The sequence below is a fragment of the Eutrigla gurnardus genome (genome assembly GCF_963514095.1).
Source record: "Eutrigla gurnardus genome assembly, chromosome: 13".
Taxonomy (NCBI): Eukaryota; Metazoa; Chordata; class Actinopteri; order Perciformes; family Triglidae; genus Eutrigla; species Eutrigla gurnardus.
Genome location: NC_139936.1, coordinates 6,761,752 through 6,780,785, shown reverse-complemented (window position 1 = coordinate 6,780,785; position 19,034 = coordinate 6,761,752). Strand labels below are relative to the sequence as shown.

The 19,034-nt window shown below is 41.6% G+C and overlaps 1 protein-coding gene across 3 annotated transcripts in view; it reads right to left on the bottom strand.

The window, feature by feature from the left end:
• The window catches only part of edil3a (EGF-like repeats and discoidin I-like domains 3a), a 93,452-nt gene extending 74,833 nt beyond the window's left edge, over positions 1 to 18,619 (bottom strand). For 2 of the 3 annotated variants that reach the window (XM_084025630.1, XM_084025631.1), the window contains exon 1: positions 18,330 to 18,619. In XM_084025630.1, the coding sequence (XP_083881756.1) occupies positions 18,330 to 18,393 (64 nt within the window). In that variant the 5' untranslated portion in view covers positions 18,394 to 18,619. The remainder of the gene's footprint in view (positions 1 to 18,329) is intronic. The other variant, XM_084025629.1, reaches the window with a different exon arrangement.
• Positions 18,620 to 19,034: the final 415 nt, after the last annotated feature.

Here is a 19,034-nt window from a genome sequence, read left to right as displayed (position 1 = left end):
GTTTGTTCCATCACAGCAGTGCTTATTAACATTAAATCATCTTGCTATGGAGTGGGTGGCTAACTGCGAAAATGACTCGCATACACAATACCCACAATAATTAGAGAGGCATTGTTGATGTTCTAATGACAAGGAAGTGCAGCAGCGCATCCCTTTCTATGAACCGGAGTCTCTTTAAGGAACTAACCCATCCATCCTCATGTTACCTTTTTGTGCTCCATTAACGGACGGCTCTTTGACATGTGCTTTGGGAGGAAAAGGAAAAAAAGCCTACCACTCTCCAGGATGAGAGCAGGGATTGTTCCTTCCCCCGAGGAAGGCTTTACATGCCATTAAACCTCTTTCAAGTAAATAACCATCGATCAAGGTAGGAATATTGGGAAAAACAGGGCTGCACAATATAAAACAAGGACATCTTATTAAAATTCTGACCTACACTAGAACTGTGACATGATTTACATTGTGTAACATTTGTGCTTTATAGCTGTTTTTTTCACTGCTTTAACAGTTTTTTTTATTATGGGAACGCACAGCAGTGATGAGCAATGACATGTTTCGAAATTCAAGTTCATAAAATTTTAAAATTGGCAGTAGTACAGTCAGTACAATCCCAACCCATCTTTAATGCTGCAAACGGCATGCAGATGAAATATACATGGACAAGTGAGCCCTCTCTTTTCAATAAATACATTTGCCAAATGTAACATTTAGAATATATGAAACTATCATAGTTGTCTCTGTTACTGCAGGCCGTCAGAGTTGTGTCTCTTGACATGTTTTGCTAGTAGATAAATATGAAATAAAACTGGAAAGGGAAACTGTGAATCTTTGTTAGCAAGGGGCCTTTCCCACCTGACTGTTATCAGTTTTTTTTATTATTATTATTATTATTATTATTATTATTATTATTATTATTATTATTATTATTATTTATAATAATAACTTGTTTGACTTTGCAGTTTGATAGAAAACCAAATGAACCGTGGTCTGATTTAAAGTGGTGGTCTCAGTCTCAGTCAAACTGAAACATGGTACAATTCTTATTGTGAAAACATGAATCTGATGGTCCAGACTTTTGGACCAAATACAGGAATCTCTGGCATAAATGGGAAAATGAAAGGAAAAAAAGAGTCAAGAGGATGTTCACTCAAACAGAGCATTAAATTGCAATCCTAGGCATAAAATATAGGAAACAGATGGATCAGGTTGTCAACAGGGAAGTGTGTTTGTAATGTGGTCAGTACAGAGCGCAGACATAGCCATGGCATGATTCATACTGTGTTTCTGACACGCAATCAATACATTGTTTTTTAGGTCTGCTCTTAAGTGTCTGTGCAAAACCAATTGTCAGCAAAATAATACAGTTCTCAATAGTGCCATGGTTTTATTGATTGTCCTCAGCTTATAGGAGGATACCTCCGGAATACAGACACGGACACAGTTGACAGCTTTTACTGACAATTGCCGATAAAATTCAATCCCTAATGCTGGTAATTGAAGTTGTGCACAAATGCCGAGATTTGATGGATTCCTCAGGCCATCCAGTCGGATAACAAAGCTATTCATTTACAGATTGTGAAGTCTCGCTATTCTTCCAGAAATGATTCCAAACTGAATAACTGTTGTTGCACTGTTTAATGAGCACAAACCAGATGCCCTGGCAAAGAGGCTGTTATGCATGGCGGTGCAGCAAGTGTTCTTTTTCAGCAGACACTGCTTCTGAGTCGTTTTTTTTCTATATTATTTTGTGCTTTGTGTCCTACTGTGCAAGAAAAAGAAAATAGATCTTACTGCTAAAACATCTACGGTGGATGTCTTCAACCTCACACTTAACTGTCAAGTTAAAAATGATCGCAGGGGAAAGTTGCTACGACTACGTGAATTGAATGTATTGTTTTTGTAAAAAAAAAAGAAATACTTAAATTCCACTTCACTTACAATATAAACATCATGGTCAGATCAAAATCCCAGCTTCTTTGGTTTCATTTGGCTATAAAAACAGAAAATAAAACATATAACAACACTGTGTGCACCTTTACAGAGAAGGCCCCTTTCCCAAATGGAATGTATATTTATTTGATCTGTGTATCCAAATGAATAATGCAAGTAGGGATTATAACTGCAACAGTGCAGGATGAAAAATGGAGGAGGGAGTCGAGGAAGAAGAAAGGGAGGAAGCAGAAACAGCAGACACAAGCAGCACAAGCCAAGAGGAAGGAGCCTCGATACGAGACAACGTGCCTCCATCTTAAAGGAACAGTTCACGTCAAAATGAGAATGCTGTCATTATTACCTTAAGCCCCATGTATGTAATCCACCAAAGTGTGTACGACCAACAGACCAGAGCAAATGAGTGCCCTGACCCCATTATGTTGCATGAGCTTTAAATGGGGTTATATGAGGTATTTATGTATACAGTGTGTAAACTAGATGGCAGAGACACAGCCAGAAATACTGACATGGAAGTTAAGCCATGTACTGATGTATAATAATATGTTAGCAACCTTAAAGAAAGCATGACCTCTGTTCTTTACGGTTTTCACTGATATGGAGGGTTTTCATTGAATGTATTTTTCCCAGAATGTAAAACAGATACTTTATGGCAACTCTCATGATATTATACCAAACTTAGACAATCATAACTCCAGCTTTAATATGTGTGGCACAAAAAGCTGATGCATGGGCTTTGGATGCACTTAAACTCAAACACCTACCAGAGCTGCCATCTGTTTAAGAGGATTTACTTCTCACTAGTACTTGACACCTACAGTATGATGCACAGTACTGGGGATAAATTAAAACTACCTTTTTAATTATATTTCTTTCATCAATAGTTTAATGCCAGTGCTGATATGGGTCACACAGCTTTCATGTACTTTATTTCTTAAGTGCACTTCAAATTATTTTCTAGTAAAAACAACTAGAAGGTTAACTGAAGGTCGTTTGTAGACCATAGTTTTTGAAAAAAAAAGCAAGCACTGTTTGAAGGTCATCTTGAATACACGATGCCCTACTTTATATTCAACTAAAGTGTCTCTAAAGATGGCTCATGCACATGTTCTGCGGAAAAAAGAAGAACAAGTAACGGGGAATCACATCACTAAGTCAGCACAACTGGCATGAATAATATGAGAACAGCTGACAGCGTTCATGGAAACGCTCGTGCTTCAGGGAGAGAGCGCAGCATTGGGATGATTACACTTTGTGATGAGTTAAAACGTTACCACAACGCCCCTACTATATGTACGCACATATTTATACTGCTACAATACCTCATATCCAATAGCACTTTTCTTAAGTTGAAATAGAGCTGCTGAAACAAAGGGACCCAGCAATCCACACCGAGTGGTCTCTTCTTCCGCCGTGTATCCGGTAGTTCACCAAATTACAAAGAAGCCAAACTTGAAAGAATGAACTGGATCTTTGTTTCCTTGCCAAGTATGTATCTGAAGCATAATTTGTTCACATCAAAGACGAGAGGCGAAAAACCCTGACTCATTCCACTGTATTCCACATTGTTAGTGTAGAACGGGAGGAGGGGTGAATCTCTCACTCCTCCTAATTGGATGTAATAGCCAGAGGGAATAAGCTTGCAGTGGCCTGAAGGAGGGGAACACGAGAAGAGAGAGGAGATGTTGTTGAAAATGCTTCCATGGAAGAGGAGAGAGACAGACGGTGTGGTCCGACGAAGCTTAACATGCTGAGAAACAATAAAGATAAATAATGTACATGCAGGAATGTGGACTGGAATTAAAAGGCGACAGATGAGACTGTGGAGAGACACCGAGACAAGTGATTCCAATCAAGTCCAGATCTAATGGTTTGGTCAAATCAGCATTTAGGGACATTTCTCTGCTATGGAATTTTCACCATCACTAATGTTGTTCATCTGTGCAGCTCTGTGGAGAGTTGAGCTTTGACATGTGAATTTGAGTCATTGACTTATTGGTGCCAACAGGCAACGCTGACCTTTGAGGCACCAACGAGTCCAAAGCGCAAGAAACTAGAAATATTGCCGTGTAGATTCACCCAATTGTATTAAACAATACAACGTCGGGAGTATAGGCAGCTTCACAAAAGAGATGTGGCATGTTTTGCATCATGAAACAGTATCGGATGTTAAAAGTTCTCTTGATCAGTTAGCTTGGCTTTGGAATGAGCCAGGCTAACTGCTTCCCCCAGCGTCTTTATGCTAAGCTACGCTATCGCCTGCTTGCAACAGCTTCATCTTTGCATTACAAACATAAGAGTGGCATCTTCTATCTTCTTCGTCGATCTTTAAGCAAGAAAGCAATTAAGATCATTTACCAAAATGTATTTTCTTACTTGAACTCACTACTTATATTAAATGTATTATATATCACCATATAATATATTTATTGTTTGTGTATTTTTCTTATATAGCAAATGGGTCTACAAACTAAATTGTGTTGTGCAAATCCTACAATGGCAATAAAAACCTTGAGTACATTTTCCCTTCCTGTTCTGAGAAGGCACTAATAAAGACTGATATACGTGGTATGGCATACATATGTGATGAAAGACCTTTTTTAAATGTTATTCCTCTCTTTTTGAGCATGAAAGAATCTTTTGTTCCAACATCATTATGGCTCCCACCACCATACAATATGATGTCAGCCTAACCAAAACCTACAGCAGTCATGGAGTCGACCCCCATAACAAAAATGCTGTGTTCGAGCTTTGGTCACTGTGAGGTTTGTGGCTTCAGCCAACATAATATCATCTCAAAGGCTTGCGCGCACACACACACACACACACACACACAAAGTCCTCTCTTTGGAGTCCTTGACTCAAAATCAACTCATGTTGCCAAAAAAACCTCCAACCAGAGCACTCAAGGAAGTGGGAATCTTTCTTCCCAGCCAGATGTATCCTTCCCTCTTCGGTCTGGGTAAGCCCAAACCACTTTCTCTGAGAAATGCTTTTGATCGATTCAGAACACCTCCACTGCTCCTCTGACTTCATACCGGGAGAAAACCAAATTTACTTTTCAAACAGCTGATATATTCCCACAGGGGTCACACATTCCAGATAAGACCGCCGAGGCTGCAGTCAACAGTGTGGTTAAGACCTAAACTGTGCTCAGAGAAAGAAAGACCTGCTTGTACGGAGGGCATTAACAAGTACAAACAAACAAAAATGCCAAGCAAGCTTCTTTCTTTTCTTTAGTGTAAAGGTCTCCATCCTTGTTAGGAATAAGCTGGTCCCCCATTCTGCCCTTCTATTGCTGTCATTACTGTGCATCCTGCCTCAGCCATCTCTAAGCCCTGCCGAGGTGCACAGAGGGCTTTAGTGTGAGGATAAGATCGATACCTCTCCTCATCATGGGCCAGGGGCAGCAATAATGCACTCAGCCCAGTGTCTTGAGGGTTCACCGGATTCTGTAGCAACCTGGGACCAAGGACTCGAGCTACCCTCAAGTGAAACCGTTGCCCGTGTACAGTCATGAACCATGAAGTAGAAGTATAGAATAAAAATGTGCAATGTCTCCAAAACTATGGTGACATTATAAATGTGTGGATCTTAAGATATTAAAATGGATATCAAGGATTACATGAGGTGATTGAAAGGGATATTATGCCATGCTGCCATTATAAATCACTATACTACATGATCAGATGTTGTTGCACCATCCATTTTAAATGCATGGTTAATAATTCCCTGCTTGATTACGCCCGTTTTATGAATCATGTAGAGAATTTGCAAACTTCCGCACCCAACCAAGCAGGTCAAAGCCTGCAGACCCAACTCATGAAACTGTACTGAGCAGCTTTCTTTCATATACTGCAAAGATCTTCATTCATGTGATGGTCTTGGCAGGTTAAAACGACTCACTCTGAAGCAAGTTAAGTGCTGGGGGTATTTATTTTAAGTTTACTATCCCTTTAGGTCAATAGTATTAAATTAATAATGATTATGACACTATAATCTATATTGTTATATGCTAATTTATGCATTATAAAGTTTCACAGGATGAGGAATGACCCCTCTAATCTTCAACATAACTGTAGCCATCCCAAACTATGAAATTATACATAACATAAATGTGAGACAAGCTTTACACATGCATGAAAATGCTAATACAATTATGTACTACTGTGTTTATCTTTCCTGCTTGATCCCATGGTGACCTAAAATAAATCACCAAAACAAATGGTGTGTCTGAATCTGTTTGTTGTAAATCACAGACCGACAGCGGAGCATAATATCAAGGCCCTGTGATGGATTGTGTTAATTAACATAATTCATATACATCCTGAAGAATGTCACTTTGGAATTGACATTCAATTTGAAATGGTTACAGTTTTCACATCACTGCTGCAGAGTATACGGAACAGTTTTTTTTCTTCTTTTTTTGTATTCTTCGTATTACAGACGTTTAGCAGCATTGAGTTGGACTATCAGAACAATAAAAAACATGAGCATGTGCAAATCTATGTGGAACAAATCAGTTTCCTACCGTAAATAGGATAAATATTGTCAGACTATTAACGATTTCATTGTCCTGTGCTTGTATATACTTATATTTATATCTGTACATAGTACAATTGTTTGTTTATCATTATTCATTTGGTATTCTGCACTCTTGCCCCAGGGGCTTGTCCTTCCTCCCTCTTCCTCCTCTTCCTCCTCCTCATCTGGTTTCTGCTGCCTGAGATATTCACTTAGCAAGTCATCACTTGGGGCCATCATCCTGATGTACTCCTGGATCTTGGTCGTTTCATCCTGGACAGTGGCTCTGATGCTCACTAGTCCTCGGCATCCCTCCTTCCTCTTAGTGTACAATCTCAGAGAGTGTTGAGCTTGAGGTGAAACCCTTTATATCAGGCTACTATCTCTTGCTTTGGCCAGGTTTTTATACCAGCGAGGTATCTGATGACCGGCAGCGAGTACATGTTTCTGGTTCTGATCTTGTTCTTTGCATTCAGCTGACTTTTCAAGACTTGCCTTACTCTGAGTAGGTATTTGGCTGTGACTTTCTTGTGGCCTCTTCATGTATATTCTGTTCTGAATTGTTCTTCAGTCAAAGTTTCTGAGAAAACACGCCCGTAACTGAACAGGAGCTACGGTAGGACTTCCTCCTTACATCCACTGGACAGCTGAGCTCATGGCTCAATTCAGGTTGGCACCATGCCTCTCTCCCTTCTATCTGCCCCTCCCTCCCCCCACCCCTCTCGTTTCTCTGCACGCTCATTACATATGCCCTAGTTTGCTCGTGAGCCAGAAGAGCCTTGCTAGCCTCATTACAAACTTGGAAACATCCCATCTTTTGTACCTTTTTTTCTCTCTCTGGGACAAGATCTCCCACATTCATCCTTGTATCCTAGAAGTGGCATAAAACGATTCATCAAAGATGTATAAAGAAGTGGAGCTCACGTCTCATCTGAATCTTCACAGTAACTGCTGAAGACGAAGGTGTCTGATTGAAAGTGCTTGTGCACATTAACAGGCGAGTAAAGGAAAGAAATGGGCGAGCGGGGAAAGGCATTTTACTTGAAAACTGTGTCACTAATTCAAAGGATGCATGCATATTCAACAGCACATGAAGGCATGTGTGTGACCCTGTTCATTAAATGTTTACCTCATTAGCTCTCTTGTCGGCTTCGTGTTTTCCATGTGACATTTTGGAAGAGAGGGAAATGATACCACACAAATACACCCTCGGATTTAGAAAGTCACAAAGGACGCACTGGTAAGGCAAATTCATATGTTTTGTCTGTTTGCGTGAGTGTGAAAGACAGTGGGACACACAGCCGGTTGTACTGTTATTTCACTTGGCTGTTCTGTATTAAATACACAGAGGTGGAATGGAGAGTGTTTCTGTCACTGAGCCTTCAGCAGAGTGAAGCTGTGTTAAGCGCCACGCCTCTTTTTCTCCCACAATACTACGTGCTGTTTGAATTCACACGCTGGGGCGGCATTTATTATTTGTCTCAGTGTGAAAAAGCAATGCATTTCTTTACACTAGTATTGGAGAATATCAGTTAGGAAGAGGGCTACGGATGGCTTCAAAGAACCCATCAGAAGTCTGATAAAGCCAGGAGAGGCATTTCATTCTGTCATATTTTCACATTATTAATACATGTTTCTTGGCATTGAAGGAAACATTTCAGAAAATATCCACTAACACTCACAATGACAACAAGACTTCATGCAACAGTGGAACAGCTGGCTCCAGCCGCATATTGAGCAGACAAATATGAGAATGTTATCGATCGTCTCTTCTAAAATGCAATTTCACACATAGCACACCATGTTCCACAATGCACTGGGCCACTTCTCACCGCACAGCAAGTCTCTCATACAGAACATTGCTATGGCACATTTGGGTAAGGTCGTACTGGCAATTTAAACGAAAGATATTACAAGGGGCGCTCCATGTGCTGTTGCTCTATTCCACCACACGCGTGTTAGAAGTGCATAAAGAAGTAGTTACAAAATAGCATCTGATCCACTCATCACACACCCGCTGGCCTAAGCTGGGCATTGTGTGCACTGGAAAGGGCAGGCCTTGACAAATTCAATTGCTTCATCCTGCTTACTCCTTGGTCAGTGAGTTTCATGTAGCAGCCACTATTTCCTCAAACAGCCACAGTGTTGAGCGAGACAAGGCTCAGCCTACAGTAGCTTTATGAGTGATGATCTACAGTCACGGTCGATTACTGGACATCAAAACCTTATGCTGAAGCGACTTTTCAGAGATCATTTTGTGTCTCGTTGAATTGACAGTCTTCTGTAAATAAGGTAGCTGATGTATAGCTGAACAACGGCTTCAAACACAGAGGCATCAGACACAAACAGGCGAGCTGCGTGGGCCCCGGAGGACTGGCTGATTGCCATGGCATCTGCTAAAGGGGATCCTTTCAATCAGCATTTGCTCTTTTGCTTTTTAAAAAACACAAACCACCATGACACAAATCACAATAGGCCTTTTCTATAAATCCTACGATGTGTGCATAAATGACCGTTCCTGACCATATTTACTGCCATTTCCGTCCACTCACACCTTATATATCTTAATACTTAAATCAGCCATTTCAGCGGACATACCTTTAAAAAATGCATATGTATTTATGTATTGTTTATATATATATATGTATATATATATATGTACGATGGCATTTTAAAATACATTCAGGCCCCCTCATGTGGCTCAAAGGTGTACTGCAGATTATAAATGTCAAAAGAATTCAGCAACATTTTTTGGGGCGATGCACATAAAATCTCCTGCAACATAAAATCTCCTGCAACTCACCCGTGGCTTCTGACCCCGTCTTCGGGAATGACTGCCTTAAATAAACAAATGAAGAAGCAGCCATGTAATTAGCACATGGGCCATAATAAACACACACAAGGCCAACACAATACACAGTGCTGGTAAGAGCTATGAAAACGTTTTATTCATTACATCAAGCCAAATCTTTGCCCGGCTGCAGCAGCTACCTTGGAACCGCGGTTTGATGTGTTATAATTATAACTTGGAGAGGGAGAGAGAGAGAGAGAGAGAGAGAGAGAGAGAGAGAGAGAGAGAGAGAGAGAGAGAGAGAGAGAGAGAGGAGCTATCTAACAAAGACCCCTCTTTAATGCTTTGAACCTGGTTAAAAATACGCTCTGTGATTTAAACTTTTGAACCACTAATTTAACTTGTCACACTCTTCACAGCTTCAACACCAGATACAGTACAAGAGTTACCAAAATAGTGTTCACAATGTACTTCAGCATGGCTGCATCTGCAGTGGAGCACACCTACCTAGAACAGCTGAGGCAGGTAAGAAAAGATCACACTTATAAATATTTCATACCTCAAACAGTGGTGAATTATACAGAGACCACACTGTGGAACGACCTGGTTTCGAAGCGAAACAGGAGACGACGCTCAGCGTGGTGGATGGTGTCGGTGGAATTAGTTTGGATGTTCAAACACGGAGACAAAAACAAAGATTGAGCACTATTTCATTAAGTGAGCGTTTAAAGAAATGCTGTGTGCAGTTCATGGACTGAACTTAAGTGGTCCTTTTCAACTCAGTTTGACAGTAAATGACAAGCTGAAGACAGTGGAGGAGTTAAATAATCTTTCAAAGTCACTGCTCGGTTTTATTGCATTAAAGCATTCTGTCCTCCCTTTCCTTCTACTTTCTCATATTAAAAAAATCAAAGTATAATAATGAATTGATGGCTTAGGTGGTAATGTATACTTAATTGCTATCTTATTTGACAGACGGTGAGACTGTGTGTCTATCTATGGTGGCTCTGTAGCAGACGGTGTGTGCAGGGCGAACCGGGCCTGACGCCCCAGGCTGCCGACTCCCGAGTGTAGACGTTAATGACCCACACAGAGAGCGTTGTATGGGGGCAACGCCATCACACCTGCAGCAACCTTTTTAGTGCGTGCCACGCGTTCAGGAGTTGGATCTTATCACCACTGTGTCTGCTTTGGCTTGTGGGCTTTGCTGTCCGTGGAGAGGAATCTTTCAGGAAAAACAAACCCATTGTAGTCGTATTAAATTAAATGTGCACCAAGAGGCATTATTATCTTTTAATAAGGTGATATAATATGATGTAATAAATCCACCTCATTCGTTTAACTGATGTCCTTGTAAATCTGATCTGACAGAACCTACAGAAAGGACAACAGCAACTGAACTCATGTCAAAGAAGCTTAATAGCAGAAAAATCTCGTCAGTTTCATTTGAGTGACTAAAGACTGCTTGTTGCACACACACCACTAAAAAGAGCAACCGAATCATCAGCTCCATACTTAGATAACATTTACCAAAATGTTTCCACTCTTGCATTTTGTGTCAATGAACTTTTCTAAAAGGCTTTACTTTGAAGTTTGGAGGTGAGTGGTTGCTGTTCATTGAACATCACATTAAAGGCTGGTCCTGGCTGTCAGCGCTTCCCCCTGCCTGCACACATAGAGTAATACCCTTAAAACATGTATATAAATACAAATATATAAAAATGATAGTTTGGAGCAGAAAAGTGTTGGCAGCTGATGAATCAGATGATATCCCTCCCCCACGAGAAAAAAACAAAAACCCCCAAGAATCTTTGACTCGATTACAGAATGTACAAACTGCTGAACTGAACATCTAAGTCAAAGTCATAAAAACCTAAATAAATGAATCTGGATATTATCACGAGGAGGATCTAAAGTGTGCGATTTAATTTCATGAATGGATAGTTACACGGCTGGATTATTTGGAAGGGAGAACTTTAGATTGCTAAGTAAGTTAAAGCAACATTTGAATGATTTATTTCCGTGCCTGTCTGCCTGTCTGGTATCGTGGACAGGAGCTGATAGTGTTGGGTGACATTGTGGGGCCATTAAACTGAAAGGGGGTCAGATACGATACCAACATATCAGCTGTTCAACGGGAACACAACACTTGATCTTTCTAACCCTAGTGCTGAAAAGACTGAAGGTTTGGGGAGTTTTTATGGAGTGGAGATTTCCTTTCTGAAACAATTAAAAAATATCTCTGATGCATCTGACATTGAAAGCCATAATTCAAAGTATGCATTCATGGCTGGAGTGTACTCACTACAAGCAGCCCATTAATCGGCCGAACCGATTCATCAGTCAACCTCTGACATACACTTCATGCCACAACCTCAAAACCCTCTTCTGAAAAAGCACTTGGCACTAGTCCAGGGAGGTTTCTTCATATCAGAGTGGAAAAATGTGTTGTCAGTTGAAATGGATGAACAGACAACATACCAAAAACATTTTTTAAACATTACTTTTACCCTCTTCTCATTCTCTATCACTCAGCTAACACCCCCTTGTTGGCATTCAGCACAATTTAGTGTCGAGCAGGCTGGCTGACATGATAAATAAAGGGGTGTTGTTTTTGTTTTTCTGGCAAATGAGTGAAGTATGGAGGCACACGCTGTGCTAAAGAGCCCGGATTGTTGCCGAGACTTTGGTGTGATGACATTTCTGGGTTACCTCTCCCAGCATGGAGCGCGCACACACACACACACACACACACACACACAAAAAACAACAAAAACAACAATAAAACTACTCTACATCATCAGCACAGGTATTGGCATAATCAAATATACGTTAAGATGCTGTAAACTGCAGAGCTGATGAGTCTGGGAATAAGATGAAACGCACAAACAAATCCTAAAACACGTCTATATCTACATTTCACGAGTGAAGGGAAAAAAGGAGAAAATCAGAATGATGGATGGATGGAAAGAGAACAGCAAAGATGGAGGGCAACATGAAGAGATTTCAACATCATTGTTAAGCAGTCACTACTGTTTAGTTCATTGGGATGAACGTGCAGATTTGAGCTCCTGTGGGACTCTACATGCATGCAAAGGAAGAAAACGGTTACTGATACAGGTTACCTTCTGGGCCTGGTGTGTAAACTATAACATGGCGGCTCATGATTTAATTTTGTGCTTCTATAATGAGAATAATAACCCACATCTCCTCCGGGCTTGTTGGAAGTAAGAACCTAAGCCACCTGCAGACATCTGATCTCAAATAAGTAGATTGGGCTTATTGCAAATGCAGTGGCGCTCCAGAGCCCGATAGAGAGACTTCATCTGACCAAAGCAAAGCTCATTGATTTAACCCCTCAATCTGTTTTTGACTAACGCAGGATTAACTTCAATCTGCAGCAACTAAAGCGTGCTTCTCGGATACACACAAGCACAAAGGTTGCATTGGGTATATTTGAAAGTTCCTCCCTTTACAAACCTGGAAAAACTCCATGAATGACAAGCATAAATACATTATATCTTCACATATAGCAGCAGCAGCAGCAGCAGCACTCTACGCATCATTCATTCGTCCAACAAGCTTTAATCTCTGAAAGTCTGAAAGATGACATCCCATTTTTAATCCCACTGTTTTAGCGTGTGGAGCTCAAACAGGCTGAAACTGCTCACACCTCCTCAGATTTTCAGACTGTTGGAGTTCTGCACTGAATCCCAAATAATGTATTCTGCTTATCGATCTGCCGGGGAAAGGTGGACTCTTTCACTCACGGCCAGCGACCATAATGAATTGCTGATGCTGTTCTGACACTCTCCTGACAGAAACAGGGAGGGTCCAGAGCGATCGGTATCCAGCCTCGCTAAAATATGAAGGCTGTGCTCGAAACTCGTGTGAGGAATGCAATGAAAATCCACCCTGATGCTTGTCAGTGGTGGGCAAGTCACTTTCAATATGTCATTTATAACATATTGCTAGTTACTTTCATTTCATTTACTTTACTTTAATCAGCAGATGACAAACACGGCACATAACCATGGTCTGGGTCTTTTCTGTAGGTGTTGACAAATAGCCTAATCTATACATACACTGCACCGCTACGTTCACAAATATAATGATACTCCTAACGTCCTCCTAACTCTTTCTCTCTGTTGACAACACACCGACACTCGCTAGCATTTAGCACATAACCTCCCCACTTCCTTGAACCCTGATTAATTCCATAAAGTGGTCTGCTACACATTTTAGTTTGGAAAACATCTCAAAAATACAGAATTGGGCCCGACTTGCAACACACCGGAGGAAGCCACGCGGAGAGAGATGACATTTGTCCCGGCCCATTTCATGCACGAGCAAAAGAAGCAGAGTGAGGAGAAGGAATACAGGAACAACACACGTCGACAATGATTTGGACTGTTTCTCAGATTAGTGCAGCTTCAGAGTCCAAGTCAGACTGTGTGGGTGTTGGTTGAATTTAAGCTAATTGCATCCCGACCAACTCAAATGCTATTTTCGAGAAAACTATAAAGCTTCATTAGAACGAAGCCTATCACGACTTATTGCAATAAGCATTATGAATAACTGCAGTGTTAACATTTTATTGAAAATCTACCCACGTTTGCATGTGAAATCATTGAGTGTAGCTAGTTATTACTTGCCTTTATATTAAACTATAGCAGACACTGATTAAAAAAAAAGAGGCTGTACCCATTTCAAGTTAACAATTATTTGTCTTCAGAAGAATTTAGGGCCAACTGTACCATCAAATTACATGAATTACTTCAGGGGCAATGTGTTCTGTCTGGATGCCTTTGGATGTTTTTCTTTCTTCATATACTTCTTTTTAGGAAAGTGGTGAGCCTCAGGAAAATCCCAAACAATATGTTAGAGTGAATTTCAAACCAGAAATCACATGACTTTAATCCATCCAATGTTTTTTTTGCCACTCAGACACACACACACACACACACACACACACACACACTGCAGTGTGGGCCTTCTCCAAACGATGAGTCATTAATCGTGACCCAGTGGGATTACTTAAAACCAGCGTGTGGTCTTCTGAATGTTCAGACTATGAAAAGATGTGCTGCCGCATGCTCTTAGCTGGAGAAGTGAAGTAGGCCTACACTCACCATGAAATGACACTACAAACGAAGACATTCATATCATCTCTTGACTGTTTCAGCAGGCCTTTTTATTTATTTTTCTGGCACAGGCACAGTCTGAATTTTGACAGTGGCATTAATCAAAATAATGTTACATGCTGCTTTTAGAAAATGTTAGTCCTTCAGCATGTCTGGGAAAAATTCAAATCAAGGTTTCCACAGTGTTTTGGATTGTCTGTTACTTTCTTACCGCTGAAAGGCATTTGTATTAGTCTTTTACACTGTTCCCTTTCAGCGTTGACGTATGAATGCAGAGGTGATATGCATTAAGTCGGTCTGAAATTCTCGACGTGGGCCTAAAGCACAGAACGTCGCCAACACCAATATGTTGGTTGAGTGAGGCATTTAGGATTAGTCGGGGGAAACACAATCGTCTCGGTCTGAGAGTGCGTTAGCTCAAACTACTTATTTTACCATCGTGCTTCACGTTCCGATCTTAAAGTTCTTCAGTAAGCAGCACTTGCTCAGCGTGTGTCCTTGCATCCTCTGTAACCGTCCCTCCGGTGTCCTCCCATTAAGTCAAGCATGAAGTGTAGGCAAGACTACAGCAGAGACAAATTGCTCCATATTCATTAACTTGTCAGCATAGGAGGCAGATGATCTTTATTAATGGGATTAAAAAACGAGGATTAGCCCAATCGGGTTCCACAAAAAATTAAGATAGTAGCCAACGAGCAGCAGGAGATGGTTTTGTGTAAAGATTGATTCCTACGTTCAGATCACCCATGTCTAATTCCCTTTTGGTCAGTCAATCTGTGTGTGTGTGTGTGCGTGTGTGCGTGTGTGTGTGTGTGTGTGTGTGTGTGTGTGTGTGTGTGTGTGTGTGGTCCAATGAATTGCTTTCATTCCTCTGCTTATCATGGCTGCTGATCTGACAGAGGTCTGACCTCTCTCCACTGATTGAAGACTGTGCCATTTAAAACCAGAGTGAAGGGCACTGTAGAGGGACGTTGCTAGTCATTGTTATTAAAAGTCACCTATACATCCGCCACAACCTTCAATGGCCAGCAGCCAGTAAACGTAATGAGTTTTTTAGATAGATCACTATCATCTGCATCCATTTAAGGAGAATACATTCCCAGCTGTTTGCAAACATAAGCCTGGTTTATTTCCTGCACAGGGGCAGGCAGGCAACAGAACAGTATTTAACTCAAAGTAAACCAACGGCAATTCAACAATTATCTTACATTACCTCCAAGGGTATGAACAGATTTTTTGAAAAGAAAAGGCCAATACAATGGCTGCAATATTTTTACTTTATAATACTTTTATTCAGATTATTTATTTATTCATTTATTTGACCAAAATCCCCAAATAAACTCTAGAGTTTACAATCAGAAATGACAAAGAAAAGTATCAAATCATCACATCTGAGAAAATTAAGTCCAAAAATGTTTGGAAAATGTGTTTAATCAATTATCAAAATATAGTTGATTGATGTTCTGTTGTTTGACTTATTTCATCAAGTCATTGCTGCAGCAATGTGTTTACAACTCTGAGGTTATATATTTGCAGTGGTCAATGCATCATAACTCATGGAAATTATAGCCCACTGTGCATATAGTGCAGTAAAATAATGCATCTGAGGAAAATGTAAGTGGGTTAGTCTGTCCTGCTGGAGTTGCTCCATGTCCTCGTAATGTCTCAGCAGTATCACGTTACATCCATCCAACTCGTTTCACGCTTCTATTGTTTATCCAAATGTACCAGAGCGAGGAAGTAGCCTTTCAGTCTCCTCCTCAAGTTTTAAACTGACCGATATCTATCTCTGTGAGCGCGACGGGAGGCTGATCGGGCCGATCTCAGCCCACAATCATTCTAGAAGCATCAGTGCATTGTGTCGTCAACTGTGTTAAAGCGAGGCAAGACTGAGTGAAATGAACTGTGACCGTCGGTATTAACACTTATCATGATTCACCAATAGCAGACAACCACATCGCCCCTCCAGATGGCGGTCCATTTGCTTAAAAGGCTCTAATTGTGCAGCTATTATAACAAGACCGATATTAAAATGGCGATGCATAAACTTAAACAAAACTGACTCTACACGAGCACAAAAGCATCTTACAGACAGAGGGCCTGCTGGTGCAGTCATGTGCTTTGTCCAGGCTGGATCCCAAACAATGCGTGAGAGTCAGCACCAGTAACCAACCAGAGGAAATGATGTATTGCACCCTGACTTGGAACAATGCAGCCTGTTTTACCTGAAGGCGAACGTTTCTACCCCATCAATTTGTTTCAGTGGACGGAGGCACCCTGTGACATCCTCAATAGAGTGTTAGCAGCTGTCTCCGAAGACACCTGCTACCTTTCAGCAGCCACAAAAGGTAAGTATAACGTAGCAGTTGTATGAGGCAAAAAAAAATTTACAATAGCCATGGACACAATGCATTCTTTATTATGGGGGAGTCTGAATGCTGCTGGACCTTTGGAGCCCTGTCCAGCCCGAAAGTCCAGAGCAGTTATGTTGCTAAAATAGCTGCCAGTGTAACCAAGGATGGTTGTTCTGTGCTCACACACACTTCAAATACTGTTAACACCTTCCATCCACCCCCCGTTCCTCTCTCAAACCAGCAACTTGCTCTGAATGAGGTTACTGCTGCACTTGGTTAGGAAACAGATGGACAAAAATCCCTTTACAATACCACAAATCTAACAGGGATGTGATTAATTGAGGGACGTGTTCAGGGTGTATTTTTAACTAACTGAGCCTTGAAACAAGTCGACCCACAGCACCACAGCTCCCCGCGTTTCCTCTGTATCCATTATGCCAGCCTACCAGGGAGTATTATGTCTTGCAGCGGCTGATTCTGAGTTGACACTGCGAAGGCTTAGGGAGCCTTAGAAACTCTGCTTAAGGCACACTCCCGGTGTAGAGACTGACGCCTGTCTGACATGTGCGACTCCCGAGGCGAGCGTGTTGCTAAATGAATAGAGACAGGACGGATGGCATGACCCACTTCCAGAAGGGCTACGCTGCTTTCTTTACACAAATCCCACAGGTACTGTTCTGCTCTGTTTCTTGGAAAATATACAGCGAGCAAAAGCTTTAATGTCCCTAACGGAAGGGCAAAGGAGATGTAAAATCATTTAAATGCGAGGTCAGGTGAATATAAAAAGCTTGCACCAATTCCCTCTCTACATAAAGCAGTCTGACAGTTTTTTTTTTTTTTTGGCACGAGTGGACATTAGACCATCTCCTGGAGTCATCCTAGTCAATAATGGTGCCATGATGCATCTAACAGGCAAAAAAGGCTCTCAAGAATATCTCCTCTGTATTATAGCATCTGGGTCTATCTGAAGCACACATTTCAGAAACAGATTTCCATGTATATTTTTTTTTTTCAATGCAGTTTGTTAAAGAAGAAAAAGTGACGTAATTTCTGTCTAAACCGAAGATGGCTTTATCTGGACGCTTTATCCTCTGGAAGCATCGCGGAAGACGCGAAGCAAACAGCGGGAAATCACCACGGAGAGGGCGCGCAGAATGAACGGAGAAGTGCACATTTCTATGTAGAATGTGCGCGCCTGGTGCACGCGTATAGAGACATTACGCACGGATAACACACTGATCCATCCGTTTGATCCACTCAAACAAGTGTCCTTAAAACGCAAGTAAACCAATTAAGCAACGAGTCGTGCACAGATTACAAGCGAGAGTTTCCTGTGGTCAAACCGCGCTGAAATGCTGTTCCCCGCAAACAATACAGGCTCTCCAAAAACGCACATTACATGCTGCCCAGCTGGGCTTTTTAAATAGGCTAATCGGATTTACGCGGTCGCCCCCCCATTGTGTAAAGATGCTCCGATCAGCTGCTGGTCAGTTTTTGGGGGTACTCCCACGCTAAGGGCTCGTCGTGTAAAATGTTAAGGACAGCCAGTCACTTTCCCCCACTTACCGTCCAAATGCTGCGGGACAGCAGCGCCCAGACACAGGGCGATGGAAAGGAGAAGCGGTCCCATCCTCTCACAATAAAACAGGTCTGACTTCCAAGGGTACGGAGGAGGAGGAGTGGAGAAAAATAAATCACGGAGCAATAACCAAAAGTTGTCCCTTCCCTTCGCTCTCGCCGGGCTGAAGGATTGCCCTGTGAGCTGTTGCTATATACGTCCTCTCAGGTAAAGTCCTCCTCTGAGCAAGTGTCGCCTCCACCTGGGTTGTTTTCGTGCAGGAGCAAGTGAAGTGTGCGCGGCCGGTCCAGCCTCTGCTGCTGCCTTCCCCGCTCCTACCGCAGTGGTGCGATGTAGTGGAGAGAGCGGCGTGCGCGCTCAGTGCTCCCGGACAACAGCCGCCAAGTCTCCCGGAGCAACGCGCGTCAAGCGTTCCGGACCAGACCTCCAAAATAAACCGGACCATTCCTTAAATTTGAATCAAGATCTGCTGCATTGGATTACTAGTAATGTAAAGAAGGATTAGGCTCATACATAATGTTTTATAGGCACAATTTAATCTCATTTTCACTCTGTTTACTACTTAAATTGCACTGTTTTTAGCTATGAGATGGTGTTTCACTATATAGCCGATGCAATGCATTGTTTAATGAATGAAACGAACAAAAGAATTGGCTTTTATTTTGAAGGTCCAAGTGCCTGGCATCCGGGCT